Source organism: Phyllobates terribilis, unplaced genomic scaffold (assembly GCF_046119375.1).
Source record: "Phyllobates terribilis strain yellow unplaced genomic scaffold, ASM4611937v1 Scaffold_3227__1_contigs__length_85512, whole genome shotgun sequence".
Classification (NCBI taxonomy): Eukaryota; Metazoa; Chordata; class Amphibia; order Anura; family Dendrobatidae; genus Phyllobates; species Phyllobates terribilis.
This window is the reverse complement of record NW_027365981.1, coordinates 16735-34886: the sequence shown is the minus strand read 5'-3', so window position 1 is coordinate 34886 and position 18152 is coordinate 16735. Positions and strand designations below refer to the sequence as shown.

General features: G+C 69.2%; 1 protein-coding gene across 1 annotated transcript in view; it reads right to left on the bottom strand.

Moving 5' to 3' along the window:
• Nucleotides 1-757: 757 nt before the first annotated feature.
• The window catches only part of LOC141247741 (protein kinase C alpha type-like), a gene marked incomplete at its 5' end in the record, with an annotated part of 31416 nt that continues 14021 nt past the window's right edge, over nt 758-18152 (bottom strand). Inside the window, one exon of the mRNA XM_073669257.1 lies at nt 758-2682. Coding sequence (XP_073525358.1) covers nt 2518-2682 — 165 coding nt within the window. The remainder of the gene's footprint in view (nt 2683-18152) is intronic.

Below are 18152 nucleotides of genomic sequence, written 5' to 3'. Positions count from 1 at the left end.
TAAGACACGATGTAACAGCAGAATAGTGACTGCAGCTCTGGAGGTGACTGGAGGATAAGACACGATGTAACAGCAGAATAGTGACTGCAGCTCTGGAGGTGACTGGAGGATAAGACATGATGTAACAGCAGAATAGTGACTGCAGCTCTGGAGGTGACTGGAGGATAAGACACGATGTAACAGCAGAATAGTGACTGCAGCTCTGGAGGTGACTGGAGGATTAGACACGATGTAACAGCAGAATAAAGTGCAGCTCTGGAGGTGACTGGAGAATAAGACAGGATGTAACAGCAGAATAGTGACTGCAGCTCTGGAGGTGACTGGAGGATTAGACAGGATGTAACAGCAGAATAGTGACTGCAGCTCTGGAGGTGACTGGAGGATAAGACATGATGTCACAGAAGAATAGTGTCTGCAGCTCTGGAGGTGACTGGAGGATAAGACACGATGTAACAGCAGAATAGTGAGTGCAGCTCTGGAGGTGACTGGAGTATAAGACACGATGTAACAGCAGAATAAAGTGCAGCTCTGGAGGTGACTGGAGAATAAGACAGGGTGTAACAGCAGAAGAGTGACTGCAGCTCTGGAGGTGACTGGAGGATTAGACAGGATGTAACAGCAGAATAGTGAGTGCAGCTCTGGAGGTGACTGGAGGAATAGAAGCTTTTAAACACTACATAGAGCAGTTCATAAGGAGCCCTCCTGTGACTCCCATCGTCCTGTGACTCCCATCATCCGCCGGACATCACACAACTGATACAACAAGAGGAATTTATTGAAAAGACATTGCTTGGGTTACATGTATTGGAAGCTAATGTGGGGGAGCGACAGACAATTACATCCCCCGGAATCCGTCCTCCTCGCTGTCCCCGCGGGGTCGTGCTGCACCCGTGACCGGAGGGAAACAGTCAGACGTTCACAGTAAACACTTCAGATCCAGACGAGCAGCGGCGCCCCCCACAGCATCACGATGACAGGCGACATGCGAGGGGCACCACTGCCGCCAACGAAAACCGCGCATCCAGTCCTGGAAACCATCAGCAAGCTGCTGCTGACGGATCTGATATGGTGAGCGGCTGCCGGTGCGACCCGTGTTTGGACACTTTTATATCCTCCCTCTGTATAATACTCCGCCCCCATGTTCATGATAATACTCCGCGCCCCCATGTCCATGATAATACTCCGCCCCCATGTCCATGATAATACTCTGCCCCCATGTCCATGATAATACTCCGCCCCCATGTCCATGATAATACTCCGCCCCCATGTCCATGATAATACTCCGCCCCCATGTCCATGATAATACTCCGCCCCCATGTCCATGATAATACTCCGCCCCCATGTACATTACCTCCCCCTAGTTGGTTGGTAGCAGCTTGCTGACAGTTTCCGGGACAGATGGCGACGCTCAGTCACTGATTATAGGGGAGCGAGACACAGTTATTACGTCACCCGATACATTATAATGTGGGTATGGATTATATGCTTAGTAGTTTAGACAATGATAGGAGTAGTAGTCGTTCTGTACTATGTCTTCATATGGCAGATCTAACACTGAGCGGGGCAGGCCCTCCCCCGCAGGCTCCGCTGGGGGTTGTAGTTCTCCTGACGGAAATCATAAAAATGGAGCAGAATTTTCTCAAAACTGAAGAGTAAACGTTCCCAGAGGAGGGGCATTGCTGGGGGTTGTAGTTCCCCAGCTGACAGGTTCTGCTGCCGCTGATCTATGGCTTCAGTGACATCATGATATTTGGCAGCAAAGAGGGCGGAGCCGAAAACTGCGCGGAAATGACCGGAAAAATCTCATTTTTGGCACAAATTTCAATGAGTGAATTGGAAAAAAAAAATAATTATTTTTTACTGCAAATTAAAAAAAAAAAAAAAAAAAAAAATCCCGGAGCAGAAAGTTCTAGAAGGATTCGGACCCCCGGGAGATCGGCCATGCAAAGCCAAACGGCAGGTCTCCCCGCATGCACCGCGCCAACAGCCCGAAATCCCGGGATAAAAAAAGGTAAAAAAACCCCCGAACATCGTATAGAAATATAGAAGATCTGGAACATTCCGAGACAAACGTCGCCGCGGCAACCGGAAGTCGAAAAGCCGGAAATCCACGAATACAAAGAAAAACGGAAAAAAGAGAAATCACGAGAAGGAAACATGCGGAAATTACAGCCCCCCGCCCCGAGAACGGGGGCAAATTACCCCAAAATTAGAAAACAAATCTCAGTATATCGCCTATGTGCGGAGATTAGCCACGCGTACCGTCGGGTAGTAGAAGCCACGCCCACCGCCGCTCCGGGGGGGCCGTACCGTCTGCCGCCCACCTCCTAATCTAGTGGCGCCCCCCCCTGGTGGAGGCCGTGGACGCTGATTATTCTCCAGGTTACAACATTTTTGCAGGATATTTTAACCCTGGAATTTTCAGGATTTTTCATGATTTTTCACATTTTTTTCTTTTTTTTCATGGCGACCTTAAAATTTCAGGGTTACGGGTGTTTCCTCGGCGGCGGCGGCGGCTCATGGCGCGCTCTGCAGGCTGGGGTGCACAAACTGCTGGTTGATGAAGGAGAAGCCCTCGAAGTCGGCCTGGTCGATGTTGGAGATGACCAGCTGGTCGGGGGGCGTCAGAACCGGCTGCCCGCGGGTGAAGAACTTGTCGAAGTTTTCAGCTCCTTTGCCACACTGTGGGGGGGGGGGGGGAGACAAAGGCGGTGACATCACGCGTCACATGACACAAAGCCTGAGAAGTGATACAATGTAACAGCTCTGTACCAGACGCAGCAAAGCAACCCCACAGCATTATGGATCCTCCACCATGCTTAACTGTTGGTAAGGTGTTCTTTTCCTTATAAGCTTCATTCCGCCATCAGTAAACAAACTGTTGCTTTGCGTTGTCAAAAAGCTCTATTTTTGTTTCATCTGTCCACAGAACATTTTCCCAGAAGGATTGTGGTTTGTCAAGGGTCTCTTTGGCAAAGGTCTGTAGTTCCTTTTTATATCTTTAAATGAGAAGGTGTGTCCAAACTTTTGGTCTGTACTGTATATATCTATCTATCTATCTATATCTATCCCCTGCCCCTCCCCCCGCCGGGCTGTCAGGCGGCAGATCACCAGCGAGTGACGGGGCTGTGATCACACCTCAGCTTTATATAGAGGCACGAAGAGCGCAGCGTCACACACCTGACAGTCCTCGCTGCAGCTCCGGGGGTGAGCGGAGGAATACAGCCAGACAATCGCCAAATAACGCTCTCTGCTCTACAGCAGGTCCTGTACTCCAGTCACACCTAGAGCTGTACATCATATCTATGCTCCAGTCACATCCAGAGCTGCACATAATGACTATACTCTGGGAGGATAGATTTGAAGTGCAGCTCAGGGTGTGACCAGAGCATAGATATGAGGTGCAGCTCTGGGCGTGACTGGAGGATAGACATGAGGCGCAGCTCTGGGTGTGACTGGAGGATAGCCATGAGGCGCAGCTCTGGGTGAGACTGGAGGATAGCTCATGACCACAGTCTGTACTACACTCTACTCGTGGCCCCCCGTCTCCCGCTCCAGTCTCGTGGCCCCCCCATCTCCCGCTCCAGTCTCATGGCCCCCCGTCTCCAGCTCCGGTCTCGTGGCCCCCCCATCTCCCGCTCCAGTCTCGGGGCCCCCAGTCTCCAGCTCCGGTCTCCCCATCTCCCGCTCCGGTCTCCCCATCTCCCGCTCCAGTCTCGTGGCCCCCGTCTCCGGCTCCAGTCTCGTGGCCCCCGTCTCCGGCTCCAGTCTCGTGGCCCCCGTCTCCGGCTCCAGTCTCGTGGCCCCCGTCTCCGGCTCCAGTCTCGTGGCCCCCGTCTCCGGCTCCAGTCTCGTGGCCCCCGTCTCCGGCTCCAGTCTCGTGGCCCCCGTCTCCGGCTCCAGTCTCGTGGCCCCCGTCTCCGGCTCCAGTCTCGTGGCCCCCGTCTCCGGCTCCAGTCTCGTGGCCCCCGTCTCCGGCTCCAGTCTCGTGGCCCCCGTCTCCGGCTCCAGTCTCGTGGCCCCCGTCTCCGGCTCCAGTCTCGTGGCCCCCGTCTCCGGCTCCAGTCTCGTGGCCCCCGTCTCCGGCTCCAGTCTCGTGGCCCCCGTCTCCGGCTCCAGTCTCGTGGCCCCCGTCTCCGGCTCCAGTCTCGTGGCCCCCGTCTCCGGCTCCAGTCTCGTGGCCCCCGTCTCCGGCTCCAGTCTCGTGGCCCCCGTCTCCGGCTCCAGTCTCGTGGCCCCCGTCTCCGGCTCCAGTCTCGTGGCCCCCGTCTCCGGCTCCAGTCTCGTGGCCCCCGTCTCCGGCTCCAGTCTCGTGGCCCCCGTCTCCGGCTCCAGTCTCGTGGCCCCCGTCTCCGGCTCCAGTCTCGTGGCCCCCGTCTCCGGCTCCAGTCTCGTGGCCCCCGTCTCCGGTTCCAGTCTCGTGGCCCCCGTCTCCAGTCTCGTGGCCCCCGGCTCCAGTCTCGTGGCCCCCGTCTCCAGTCTCGTGGCCCCCGTCTCCAGTCTCGTGGCCCCCGTCTCCAGTCTCGTGGCCCCCGTCTCCAGTCTCGTGGCCCCCGTCTCCAGTCTCGTGGCCCCCGTCTCCAGTCTCGTGGCCCCCGTCTCCAGTCTCGTGGCCCCCGTCTCCCGCTCCAGTCTCGTGGCCCCGTCTCCCGCTCGTCTCGTGGCCCCCGTCTCCGGCTCCAGTCTCGTGGCCCCCGTCTCCAGTCTCGTGGCCCCCGTCTCCCGCTCCAGTCTCGTGGCCCCGTCTCCCGCTCCAGTCTCGTGGCCCCCGTCTCCGGCTCCAGTCTCGTGGCCCCCGTCTCCCGCTCCAGTCTCGTGGCCCCCGTCTCCGGCTCCAGTCTCGTGGCCCCCGTCTCCAGTCTCGTGGCCCCCGTCTCCGGCTCCAGTCTCGTGGCCCCCGTCTCCGGTCTCGTGGCCCCCGTCTCCGGCTCCAGTCTCGTGGCCCCCGTCTCCAGTCTCGTGGCCCCCGTCTCCAGTCTCGTGGCCCCCGTCTCCAGTCTCGTGGCCCCCGTCTCCCGCTCCAGTCTCGTGGCCCCCGTCTCCCGCTCCGGTCTCGTGGCCCCCGTCTCCCGCTCCGGTCTCGGGGCCCCCCGTCTCCAGCTCCGGTCTCGGGGCCCCCCGTCTCCAGCTCCGGTCTCGGGGCCCCCAGTCTCCAGCTCCGGTCTCCCCATCTCCCGCTCCGGTCTCGTGGCCCCCGTCTCCGGCTCCAGTCTCGTGGCCCCCGTCTCCGGCTCCAGTCTCGTGGCCCCCGTCTCCGGCTCCAGTCTCGTGGCCCCCGTCTCCGGCTCCAGTCTCGTGGCCCCCGTCTCCGGCTCCAGTCTCGTGGCCCCCGTCTCCGGCTCCAGTCTCGTGGCCCCCGTCTCCGGCTCCAGTCTCGTGGCCCCCGTCTCCGGCTCCAGTCTCGTGGCCCCCGTCTCCGGCTCCAGTCTCGTGGCCCCCGTCTCCGGCTCCAGTCTCGTGGCCCCCGTCTCCGGCTCCAGTCTCGTGGCCCCCGTCTCCGGCTCCAGTCTCGTGGCCCCCGTCTCCGGCTCCAGTCTCGTGGCCCCCGTCTCCGGCTCCAGTCTCGTGGCCCCCGTCTCCGGCTCCAGTCTCGTGGCCCCCGTCTCCGGCTCCAGTCTCGTGGCCCCCGTCTCCGGCTCCAGTCTCGTGGCCCCCGTCTCCGGCTCCAGTCTCGTGGCCCCCGTCTCCGGCTCCAGTCTCGTGGCCCCCGTCTCCGGCTCCAGTCTCGTGGCCCCCGTCTCCGGCTCCAGTCTCGTGGCCCCCGTCTCCGGCTCCAGTCTCGTGGCCCCCGTCTCCGGCTCCAGTCTCGTGGCCCCCGTCTCCGGCTCCAGTCTCGTGGCCCCCGTCTCCGGCTCCAGTCTCGTGGCCCCCGTCTCCGGCTCCAGTCTCGTGGCCCCCGTCTCCGGCTCCAGTCTCGTGGCCCCCGTCTCCGGCTCCAGTCTCGTGGCCCCCGGCTCCGGCTCCAGTCTCGTGGCCCCCGGCTCCAGTCTCGTGGCCCCCGTCTCCGGCTCCAGTCTCGTGGCCCCCGTCTCCGGCTCCAGTCTCGTGGCCCCCGTCTCCGGCTCCAGTCTCGTGGCCCCCGTCTCCAGTCTCGTGGCCCCCGGCTCCAGTCTCGTGGCCCCCGTCTCCGGCTCCAGTCTCGTGGCCCCCGTCTCCGGCTCCAGTCTCGTGGCCCCCGTCTCCGGCTCCAGTCTCGTGGCCCCCGTCTCCGGCTCCAGTCTCGTGGCCCCCGTCTCCGGCTCCAGTCTCGTGGCCCCCGTCTCCGGTCTCGTGGCCCCCGTCTCCGGCTCCAGTCTCGTGGCCCCCGTCTCCCGCTCCAGTCTCGTGGCCCCTGTCTCCCGCTCCGGTCTCCATGTCTCCAGCTCCGGTCTCGTGGCCCCCGTCTCCAGTCTCGTGGCCCCCCGTCTCCCACTCTAGTCTCATGGCCCCCCGTCTCCAGCTCCGGTCTCGTGGCCCCCGTCTCCCGCTCCAGTCTCGTGGCCCCCGTCTCCCGCTCCAGTCTCGTGGCCCCCGTCTCCCGCTCCAGTCTCGTGGCCCCCGTCTCCCGCTCCAGTCTCGTGGCCCCCGTCTCCCGCTCCGGTCTCCCTGTCTCCAGCTCCGGTCTCGTGGCCCCCGTCTCCAGTCTCGTGGCCCCCTGTCTCCCACTCTAGTCTTGTGGCCCCCCGTCTCCAGCTCCAGTCTCGTGGCCCCCCATCTCCAGCTCCAGTCTCGTGGCCCCCGTCTCCCGCTCCGGTCTCGTGGCCCCCGTCTCCCGCTCCAGTCTCGTGGCCCCCGTCTCCCGCTCCAGTCTCGTGGCCCCCGTCTCCAGCTCCAGTCTCGTGGCCCCCGTCTCCCGCTCCAGTCTCATGGCCCCCCGTCTCCAGCTCCGGTCTCGGGGCCCCCCGTCTCCAGCTCCGGTCTCGTGGCCCCCGTCTCCCGCTCCAGTCTCGTGGCCCCCGTCTCCAGCTCCAGTCTCGTGGCCCCCGTCTCCAGCTCCGGTCTCGGGGCCCCCAGTCTCCAGCTCCGGTCTCGTGGCCCCCGTCTCCCGCTCCGGTCTCGTGGCCCCCGTCTCCGGTCTCGTGGCCCCCGTCTCCGGCTCCAGTCTCGTGGCCTCCGGCTCCAGTCTCGTGGCCCCCGTCTCCGGCTCCAGTCTCGTGGCCCCCGTCTCCGGTCTCGTGGCCCCCGTCTCCGGCTCCAGTCTCGTGGCCCCCGTCTCCGGCTCCAGTCTCGTGGCCCCCGTCTCCGGCTCCAGTCTCGTGGCCCCCGTCTCCCGCTCCGGTCTCGTGGCCCCCGTCTCCCGCTCCGGTCTCGTGGCCCCCGTCTCCCGCTCCGGTCTCATGGCCCCCCGTCTCCCGCTCCGGTCTCGGGGCCCCCAGTCTCCAGCTCCGGTCTCGGGGCCCCCAGTCTCCAGCTCCGGTCTCGTGGCCCCCGTCTCCCGCTCCGGTCTCGTGGCCCCCGTCTCCGGCTCCGGTCTCGTGGCCCCCGTCTCCGGTCTCGTGGCCCCCGTCTCCGGTCTCGTGGCCCCCGTCTCCGGTCTCGTGGCCCCCGTCTCCGGTCTCGTGGCCCCCGTCTCCGGTCTCGTGGCCCCCGTCTCCGGCTCCAGTCTCGTGGCCTCCGGCTCCAGTCTCGTGGCCCCCGTCTCCGGCTCCAGTCTCGTGGCCCCCGTCTCCGGTCTCGTGGCCCCCGTCTCCGGCTCCAGTCTCGTGGCCCCCGTCTCCGGCTCCAGTCTCGTGGCCCCCGTCTCCGGCTCCAGTCTCGTGGCCCCCGTCTCCCGCTCCGGTCTCGTGGCCCCCGTCTCCCGCTCCGGTCTCATGGCCCCCCGTCTCCCGCTCCGGTCTCGGGGCCCCCAGTCTCCAGCTCCGGTCTCGGGGCCCCCAGTCTCCAGCTCCGGTCTCGTGGCCCCCGTCTCCCGCTCCGGTCTCGTGGCCCCCGTCTCCGGCTCCGGTCTCGTGGCCCCCGTCTCCGGCTCCAGTCTCGTGGCCCCCGTCTCCGGCTCCAGTCTCGTGGCCCCCGTCTCCAGTCTCGTGGCCCCCGCCTCCGGCTCCAGTCTCGTGGCCCCCGCCTCCGGCTCCAGTCTCGTGGCCCCCGCCTCCGGCTCCAGTCTCGTGGCCCCCGCCTCCGGCTCCAGTCTCGTGGCCCCCGTCTCCGGCTCCAGTCTCGTGGCCCCCGTCTCCGGCTCCAGTCTCGTGGCCCCCGTCTCCGGCTCCAGTCTCGTGGCCCCCGTCTCCGGCTCCAGTCTCGTGGCCCCCGTCTCCGGCTCCAGTCTCGTGGCCCCCGTCTCCGGCTCCAGTCTCGTGGCCCCCGTCTCCGGCTCCAGTCTCGTGGCCCCCGTCTCCGGCTCCAGTCTCGTGGCCCCCGTCTCCGGCTCCAGTCTCGTGGCCCCCGTCTCCGGCTCCAGTCTCGTGGCCCCCGTCTCCGGCTCCAGTCTCGTGGCCCCCGTCTCCCGCTCCAGTCTCGTGGCCCCCGTCTCCCGCTCCAGTCTCGTGGCCCCCGTCTCCCGCTCCAGTCTCGTGGCCCCCGTCTCCCGCTCCAGTCTCGTGGCCCCCGTCTCCCGCTCCAGTCTCGTGGCCCCCGTCTCCCGCTCCAGTCTCGTGGCCCCCGTCTCCCGCTCCAGTCTCGTGGCCCCCGTCTCCGGCTCCAGTCTCGTGGCCCCCGTCTCCGGCTCCAGTCTCGTGGCCCCCGTCTCCGGCTCCAGTCTCGTGGCCCCCGTCTCCGGCTCCAGTCTCGTGGCCCCCGTCTCCCGCTCCGGTCTCCATGTCTCCAGCTCCGGTCTCGTGGCCCCCGTCTCCAGTCTCGTGGCCCCCCGTCTCCCACTCTAGTCTCATGGCCCCCCGTCTCCAGCTCCGGTCTCGTGGCCCCCGTCTCCCGCTCCAGTCTCGTGGCCCCCGTCTCCCGCTCCAGTCTCGTGGCCCCCGTCTCCCGCTCCAGTCTCGTGGCCCCCGTCTCCAGCTCCGGTCTCGTGGCCCCCGTCTCCAGTCTCGTGGCCCCCTGTCTCCCACTCTAGTCTTGTGGCCCCCCGTCTCCAGCTCCAGTCTCGTGGCCCCCCGTCTCCAGCTCCAGTCTCGTGGCCCCCGTCTCCCGCTCCGGTCTCGTGGCCCCCGTCTCCCGCTCCGGTCTCGTGGCCCCCGTCTCCAGTCTCGTGGCCCCCGTCTCCGGCTCCAGTCTCGTGGCCCCCGGCTCCGGCTCCAGTCTCGTGGCCCCCGGCTCCGGCTCCAGTCTCGTGGCCCCCGTCTCCGGCTCCAGTCTCGTGGCCCCCGTCTCCGGCTCCAGTCTCGTGGCCCCCGTCTCCAGTCTCGTGGCCCCCGTCTCCGGCTCCAGTCTCGTGGCCCCCGTCTCCGGCTCCAGTCTCGTGGCCCCCGTCTCCGGCTCCAGTCTCGTGGCCCCCGTCTCCGGCTCCAGTCTCGTGGCCCCCGTCTCCGGTCTCGTGGCCCCCGTCTCCGGCTCCAGTCTCGTGGCCCCCGTCTCCCGCTCCAGTCTCGTGGCCCCTGTCTCCCGCTCCGGTCTCCATGTCTCCAGCTCCGGTCTCGTGGCCCCCGTCTCCAGTCTCGTGGCCCCCCGTCTCCCACTCTAGTCTCATGGCCCCCCGTCTCCAGCTCCGGTCTCGTGGCCCCCGTCTCCCGCTCCAGTCTCGTGGCCCCCGTCTCCCGCTCCAGTCTCGTGGCCCCCGTCTCCCGCTCCAGTCTCGTGGCCCCCGTCTCCCGCTCCGGTCTCCCTGTCTCCAGCTCCGGTCTCGTGGCCCCCGTCTCCAGTCTCGTGGCCCCCTGTCTCCCACTCTAGTCTTGTGGCCCCCCGTCTCCAGCTCCAGTCTCGTGGCCCCCCATCTCCAGCTCCAGTCTCGTGGCCCCCGTCTCCCGCTCCGGTCTCGTGGCCCCCGTCTCCCGCTCCAGTCTCGTGGCCCCCGTCTCCCGCTCCAGTCTCGTGGCCCCCGTCTCCAGCTCCAGTCTCGTGGCCCCCGTCTCCCGCTCCAGTCTCATGGCCCCCCGTCTCCAGCTCCGGTCTCGGGGCCCCCCGTCTCCAGCTCCGGTCTCGTGGCCCCCGTCTCCCGCTCCAGTCTCGTGGCCCCCGTCTCCAGCTCCAGTCTCGTGGCCCCCGTCTCCAGCTCCGGTCTCGGGGCCCCCAGTCTCCAGCTCCGGTCTCGTGGCCCCCGTCTCCCGCTCCGGTCTCGTGGCCCCCGTCTCCGGTCTCGTGGCCCCCGTCTCCGGCTCCAGTCTCGTGGCCTCCGGCTCCAGTCTCGTGGCCCCCGTCTCCGGCTCCAGTCTCGTGGCCCCCGTCTCCGGTCTCGTGGCCCCCGTCTCCGGCTCCAGTCTCGTGGCCCCCGTCTCCGGCTCCAGTCTCGTGGCCCCCGTCTCCGGCTCCAGTCTCGTGGCCCCCGTCTCCCGCTCCGGTCTCGTGGCCCCCGTCTCCCGCTCCGGTCTCATGGCCCCCCGTCTCCCGCTCCGGTCTCGGGGCCCCCAGTCTCCAGCTCCGGTCTCGGGGCCCCCAGTCTCCAGCTCCGGTCTCGTGGCCCCCGTCTCCCGCTCCGGTCTCGTGGCCCCCGTCTCCGGCTCCGGTCTCGTGGCCCCCGTCTCCGGTCTCGTGGCCCCCGTCTCCGGTCTCGTGGCCCCCGTCTCCGGCTCCAGTCTCGTGGCCTCCGGCTCCAGTCTCGTGGCCCCCGTCTCCGGCTCCAGTCTCGTGGCCCCCGTCTCCGGTCTCGTGGCCCCCGTCTCCGGCTCCAGTCTCGTGGCCCCCGTCTCCGGCTCCAGTCTCGTGGCCCCCGTCTCCGGCTCCAGTCTCGTGGCCCCCGTCTCCGGCTCCAGTCTCGTGGCCCCCGTCTCCCGCTCCGGTCTCGTGGCCCCCGTCTCCCGCTCCGGTCTCATGGCCCCCCGTCTCCCGCTCCGGTCTCGGGGCCCCCAGTCTCCAGCTCCGGTCTCGGGGCCCCCAGTCTCCAGCTCCGGTCTCGTGGCCCCCGTCTCCCGCTCCGGTCTCGTGGCCCCCGTCTCCGGCTCCGGTCTCGTGGCCCCCGTCTCCGGCTCCGGTCTCGTGGCCCCCGTCTCCGGCTCCAGTCTCGTGGCCCCCGTCTCCGGCTCCGGTCTCGTGGCCCCCGTCTCCGGCTCCGGTCTCGTGGCCCCCGTCTCCCGCTCCGGTCTCGTGGCCCCCGTCTCCCGCTCCGGTCTCATGGCCCCCCGTCTCCCGCTCCGGTCTCATGGCCCCCCGTCTCCCGCTCCGGTCTCGGGGCCCCCGGTCTCGGGGCCCCCAGTCTCCAGCTCCGGTCTCGTGGCCCCCGTCTCCCGCTCCGGTCTCGTGGCCCCCGTCTCCGGCTCCGGTCTCGTGGCCCCCGTCTCCGGTCTCGTGGCCCCCGTCTCCGGTCTCGTGGCCCCCGTCTCCGGTCTCGTGGCCCCCGTCTCCGGTCTCGTGGCCCCCGTCTCCGGCTCCAGTCTCGTGGCCTCCGGCTCCAGTCTCGTGGCCCCCGTCTCCGGCTCCAGTCTCGTGGCCCCCGTCTCCGGCTCCAGTCTCGTGGCCCCCGTCTCCCGCTCCAGTCTCGTGGCCCCCGTCTCCCGCTCCGGTCTCGTGGCCCCCGTCTCCCGCTCCGGTCTCATGGCCCCCCGTCTCCCGCTCCGGTCTCGGGGCCCCCAGTCTCCAGCTCCGGTCTCGGGGCCCCCAGTCTCCAGCTCCGGTCTCGTGGCCCCCGTCTCCAGCTCCGGTCTCGTGGCCCCCGTCTCCCGCTCCGGTCTCGTGGCCCCCGTCTCCGGCTCCGGTCTCGTGGCCCCCGTCTCCGGCTCCAGTCTCGTGGCCCCCGTCTCCGGCTCCAGTCTCGTGGCCCCCGTCTCCGGCTCCAGTCTCGTGGCCCCCGCCTCCGGCTCCAGTCTCGTGGCCCCCGCCTCCGGCTCCAGTCTCGTGGCCCCCGCCTCCGGCTCCAGTCTCGTGGCCCCCGTCTCCGGCTCCAGTCTCGTGGCCCCCGTCTCCGGCTCCAGTCTCGTGGCCCCCGTCTCCGGCTCCAGTCTCGTGGCCCCCGTCTCCGGCTCCAGTCTCGTGGCCCCCGTCTCCGGCTCCAGTCTCGTGGCCCCCGTCTCCGGCTCCAGTCTCGTGGCCCCCGTCTCCGGCTCCAGTCTCGTGGCCCCCGTCTCCGGCTCCAGTCTCGTGGCCCCCGTCTCCCGCTCCAGTCTCGTGGCCCCCGTCTCCCGCTCCAGTCTCGTGGCCCCCGTCTCCCGCTCCAGTCTCGTGGCCCCCGTCTCCCGCTCCAGTCTCGTGGCCCCCGTCTCCCGCTCCAGTCTCGTGGCCCCCGTCTCCCGCTCCAGTCTCGTGGCCCCCGTCTCCCGCTCCAGTCTCGTGGCCCCCGTCTCCGGCTCCAGTCTCGTGGCCCCCGTCTCCGGCTCCAGTCTCGTGGCCCCCGTCTCCGGCTCCAGTCTCGTGGCCCCCGTCTCCGGCTCCAGTCTCGTGGCCCCCGTCTCCGGCTCCAGTCTCGTGGCCCCCGTCTCCGGCTCCAGTCTCGTGGCCCCCGTCTCCGGCTCCAGTCTCGTGGCCCCCGTCTCCGGCTCCAGTCTCGTGGCCCCCGTCTCCGGCTCCAGTCTCGTGGCCCCCGTCTCCGGCTCCAGTCTCGTGGCCCCCGTCTCCGGCTCCAGTCTCGTGGCCCCCGTCTCCGGCTCCAGTCTCGTGGCCCCCGTCTCCCGCTCCAGTCTCGTGGCCCCCGTCTCCCGCTCCAGTCTCGTGGCCCCCGTCTCCGGCTCCAGTCTCGTGGCCCCCGTCTCCCGCTCCGGTCTCCATGTCTCCAGCTCCGGTCTCGTGGCCCCCGTCTCCAGTCTCGTGGCCCCCCGTCTCCCACTCTAGTCTCATGGCCCCCCGTCTCCAGCTCCGGTCTCGTGGCCCCCGTCTCCCGCTCCAGTCTCGTGGCCCCCGTCTCCCGCTCCAGTCTCGTGGCCCCCATCTCCCGCTCCAGTCTCGTGGCCCCCGTCTCCAGCTCCGGTCTCGTGGCCCCCGTCTCCAGTCTCGTGGCCCCCTGTCTCCCACTCTAGTCTTGTGGCCCCCCGTCTCCAGCTCCAGTCTCGTGGCCCCCCGTCTCCAGCTCCAGTCTCGTGGCCCCCGTCTCCCGCTCCGGTCTCGTGGCCCCCGTCTCCCGCTCCAGTCTCGTGGCCCCCGTCTCCAGTCTCGTGGCCCCCGTCTCCCGCTCCAGTCTCATGGCCCCCCGTCTCCAGCTCCGGTCTCGGAGCCCCCCGTCTCCAGCTCCGGTCTCGTGGCCCCCGTCTCCCGCTCCAGTCTCGTGGCCCCCGTCTCCAGCTCCGGTCTCAGGGCCCCCAGTCTCCAGCTCCGGTCTCGTGGCCCCCGTCTCCCGCTCCGGTCTCGTGGCACCCGTCTCCCGCTCCAGTCTCGTGGCCCCCGTCTCCGGCTCCAGTCTCGTGGCCCCCGTCTCCAGTCTCGTGGCCCCCGTCTCCAGTCTCGTGGCCCCCGTCTCCAGTCTCGTGGCCCCCGTCTCCAGTCTCGTGGCCCCCGTCTCCAGTCTCGTGGCCCCCGTCTCCGGTCTCGTGGCCCCCGTCTCCGGCTCCAGTCTCGTGGCCCCCGTCTCCGGCTCCAGTCTCGTGGCCCCCGTCTCCCGCTCCAGTCTCGTGGCCCCCGTCTCCCGCTCCAGTCTCGTGGCCCCCGTCTCCCGCTCCAGTCTCGTGGCCCCCGTCTCCCGCTCCAGTCTCGTGGCCCCCGTCTCCCGCTCCAGTCTCGTGGCCCCCGTCTCCCGCTCCAGTCTCTTGGCCCCCGTCTCCGGCTCCAGTCTCGTGGCCCCCGTCTCCAGTCTCGTGGCCCCCGTCTCCAGTCTCGTGGCCCCCGTCTCCAGTCTCGTGGCCCCCGTCTCCGGCTCCAGTCTCGTGGCCCCCGTCTCCGGCTCCAGTCTCGTGGCCCCCAGTCTCCAGCTCCGGTCTCGGGGCCCCCAGTCTCCCCATCTCCCGCTCCGGTCTCGTGGCCCCCGTCTCCGGTCTCGTGGCCCCCGTCTCCAGTCTCGTGGCCCCCGTCTCCGGCTCCAGTCTCGTGGCCCCCGTCTCCGGCTCCAGTCTCGTGGCCCCCGTCTCCGGCTCCAGTCTCGTGGCCCCCGTCTCCGGCTCCAGTCTCGTGGCCCCCGTCTCCGGCTCCAGTCTCGTGGCCCCCGTCTCCGGCTCCAGTCTCGTGGCCCCCGTCTCCGGCTCCAGTCTCGTGGCCCCCGTCTCCGGCTCCAGTCTCGTGGCCCCCGTCTCCGGCTCCAGTCTCGTGGCCCCCGTCTCCGGCTCCAGTCTCGTGGCCCCCGTCTCCGGCTCCAGTCTCGTGGCCCCCGTCTCCGGCTCCAGTCTCGTGGCCCCCGTCTCCGGCTCCAGTCTCGTGGCCCCCGTCTCCGGCTCCAGTCTCGTGGCCCCCGTCTCCGGCTCCAGTCTCGTGGCTCCAGTCTCGTGGCCCCCGTCTCCGGCTCCAGTCTCGTGGCCCCCGTCTCCGGCTCCAGTCTCGTGGCCCCCGTCTCCGGCTCCAGTCTCGTGGCCCCCGTCTCCGGCTCCAGTCTCGTGGCCCCCGTCTCCGGCTCCAGTCTCGTGGCCCCCGTCTCCGGCTCCAGTCTCGTGGCCCCCGTCTCCGGCTCCAGTCTCGTGGCCCCCGTCTCCGGTCTCGTGGCCCCCGTCTCCGGCTCCAGTCTCGTGGCCCCCGTCTCCGGCTCCAGTCTCGTGGCCCCCGTCTCCGGCTCCAGTCTCGTGGCTCCAGTCTCGTGGCCCCCGTCTCCGGCTCCAGTCTCGTGGCCCCCGTCTCCGGCTCCAGTCTCGTGGCCCCCGTCTCCGGCTCCAGTCTCGTGGCCCCCGTCTCCGGCTCCAGTCTCGTGGCCCCCGTCTCCGGCTCCAGTCTCGTGGCCCCCGTCTCCGGCTCCAGTCTCGTGGCCCCCGTCTCCGGCTCCAGTCTCGTGGCCCCCGTCTCCGGCTCCAGTCTCGTGGCTCCAGTCTCGTGGCCCCCGTCTCCGGCTCCAGTCTCGTGGCCCCCGTCTCCGGCTCCAGTCTCGTGGCCCCCGTCTCCGGCTCCAGTCTCGTGGCCCCCGTCTCCGGCTCCAGTCTCGTGGCCCCCGTCTCCGGCTCCAGTCTCGTGGCCCCCGTCTCCGGCTCCAGTCTCGTGGCCCCCGTCTCCGGCTCCAGTCTCGTGGCCCCCGTCTCCGGCTCCAGTCTCGTGGCCCCCGTCTCCGGCTCCAGTCTCGTGGCCCCCGTCTCCGGCTCCAGTCTCGTGGCCCCCGTCTCCGGCTCCAGTCTCGTGGCCCCCGTCTCCGGCTCCAGTCTCGTGGCCCCCGTCTCCGGCTCCAGTCTCGTGGCCCCCGTCTCCCGCTCCAGTCTCGTGGCCCCCGTCTCCCGCTCCAGTCTCGTGGCCCCCGTCTCCCGCTCCAGTCTCGTGGCCCCCGTCTCCCGCTCCAGTCTCGTGGCCCCCGTCTCCCGTCTCGTGGCCCCCGTCTCCCGCTCCAGTCTCGTGGCCCCCGTCTCCCGCTCCGGTCTCGTGGCCCCCGTCTCCCGCTCCGGTCTTTATGTCTCCAGCTCCGGTCTCGTGGCCCCCGTCTCCAGTCTCGTGGCCCCCCGTCTCCCACTCTAGTCTCATGGCCCCCCGTCTCCCGCTCCGGTCTCGTGGCCCCGTCTCCCGCTCCAGTCTCGTGGCCCCCGTCTCCCGCTCCAGTCTCGTGGCCCCCGTCTCCCGCTCCAGTCTCGTGGCCCCCGTCTCCCGCTCCAGTCTCGTGGCCCCCGTCTCCCGCTCCAGTCTCGTGGCCCCCGTCTCCCGCTCCAGTCTCGTGGCCCCCGTCTCCCGCTCCAGTCTCGTGGCCCCCGTCTCCCGCTCCAGTCTCGTGGCCCCCGTCTCCCGCTCCAGTCTCGTGGCCCCCGTCTCCCGCTCCAGTCTCGTGGCCCCCGTCTCCCGCTCCAGTCTCGTGGCCCCCGTCTCCAGCTCCAGTCTCGTGGCCCCCGTCTCCCGCTCCGGTCTCATGGCCCCCCGTCTCCAGCTCCGGTCTCGGGGCCCCCCGTCTCCAGCTCCGGTCTCGTGGCCCCCGTCTCCCGCTCCAGTCTCGTGGCCACCGTCTCCCGCTCCGGTCTCGTGGCCCCCGTCTCCCGCTCCGGTCTCGTGGCCCCCCCATCTCCCGCTCCAGTCTCATGGCCCCCCGTCTCCAGCTCCGGTCTCGGGGACCCCGTCTCCAGCTCCGGTCTCGGGGCCCCCAGTATCCAGCTCCGGTCTCGTGGCCCCCGTCTCCCGCTCCAGTCTCGTGGCCCCCGTCTCCCGCTCCAGTCTCGTGGCCCCCGTCTCCCGCTCCAGTCTCGTGGCCCCCGTCTCCCGCTCCGGTCTCCATGTCTCCAGCTCCGGTCTCGTGGCCCCCGTCTCCAGTCTCGTGGCCCCCCGTCTCCCACTCTAGTCTCATGGCCCCCCGTCTCCAGCTCCGGTCTCGTGGCCCCCGTCTCCCGCTCCAGTCTCGTGGCCCCCGTCTCCCGCTCCAGTCTCGTGGCCCCCGTCTCCCGCTCCAGTCTCGTGGCCCCCGTCTCCCGCTCCAGTCTCGTGGCCCCCGTCTCCCGCTCCAGTCTCGTGGCCCCCGTCTCCCGCTCCAGTCTCGTGGCCCCCGTCTCCCGCTCCAGTCTCGTGGCCCCCGTCTCCCGCTCCAGTCTCGTGGCCCCCGTCTCCCGCTCCAGTCTCGTGGCCCCCGTCTCCCGCTCCGGTCTCCATGTCTCCAGCTCCGGTCTCGTGGCCCCCGTCTCCAGTCTCGTGGCCCCCCGTCTCCCACTCTAGTCTCATGGCCCCCCGTCTCCAGCTCCGGTCTCGTGGCCCCCGTCTCCCGCTCCAGTCTCGTGGCCCCCGTCTCCCGCTCCAGTCTCGTGGCCCCCGTCTCCCGCTCCAGTCTCGTGGCCCCCGTCTCCCGCTCCAGTCTCGTGGCCCCCGTCTCCCGCTCCAGTCTCGTGGCCCCCGTCTCCCGCTCCAGTCTCGTGGCCCCCGTCTCCCGCTCCAGTCTCGTGGCCCCCGTCTCCAGCTCCAGTCTCGTGGCCCCCGTCTCCCGCTCCAGTCTCGTGGCCCCCGTCTCCCGCTCCAGTCTCGTGGCCCCCGTCTCCCGCTCCGGTCTCCATGTCTCCAGCTCCGGTCTCGTGGCCCCCGTCTCCAGTCTCGTGGCCCCCCGTCTCCCACTCTAGTCTCATGGCCCCCCGTCTCCAGCTCCGGTCTCGTGGCCCCCGTCTCCCGCTCCAGTCTCGTGGCCCCCGTCTCCCGCTCCAGTCTCGTGGCCCCCGTCTCCCGCTCCAGTCTCGTGGCCCCCGTCTCCCGCTCCAGTCTCGTGGCCCCCGTCTCCCGCTCCAGTCTCGTGGCCCCCGTCTCCCGCTCCAGTCTCGTGGCCCCCGTCTCCCGCTCCAGTCTCGTGGCCCCCGTCTCCCGCTCCAGTCTCGTGGCCCCCGTCTCCCGCTCCAGTCTCGTGGCCCCCGTCTCCCGCTCCAGTCTCGTGGCCCCCGTCTCCCGCTCCAGTCTCGTGGCCCCCGTCTCCCGCTCCAGTCTCGTGGCCCCCGTCTCCCGCTCCAGTCTCGTGGCCCCCGTCTCCCGCTCCAGTCTCGTGGCCCCCGTCTCCCGCTCCAGTCTCGTGGCCCCCGTCTCCCGCTCCAGTCTCGTGGCCCCCGTCTCCCGCTCCAGTCTCCATGTCTCCAGCTCCGGTCTCGTGGCCCCCGTCTCCAGTCTCGTGGCCCCCCGTCTCCCACTCTAGTCTCATGGCCCCCCGTCTCCAGCTCCGGTCTCGTGGCCCCCGTCTCCCGCTCCAGTCTCGTGGCCCCCGTCTCCCGCTCCAGTCTCGTGGCCCCCGTCTCCCGCTCCAGTCTCGTGGCCCCCGTCTCCCGCTCCAGTCTCGTGGCCCCCGTCTCCCGCTCCAGTCTCGTGGCCCCCGTCTCCCGCTCCAGTCTCGTGGCCCCCGTCTCCCGCTCCAGTCTCGTGGCCCCCGTCTCCCGCTCCAGTCTCGTGGCCCCCGTCTCCCGCTCCAGTCTCGTGGCCCCCGTCTCCCGCTCCAGTCTCGTGGCCCCCGTCTCCCGCTCCAGTCTCGTGGCCCCCGTCTCCCGCTCCAGTCTCGTGGCCCCCGTCTCCCGCTCCAGTCTCGTGGCCCCCGTCTCCCGCTCCAGTCTCGTGGCCCCCGTCTCCCGCTCCAGTCTCGTGGCCCCCGTCTCCCGCTCCAGTCTCGTGGCCCCCGTCTCCCGCTCCAGTCTCGTGGCCCCCGTCTC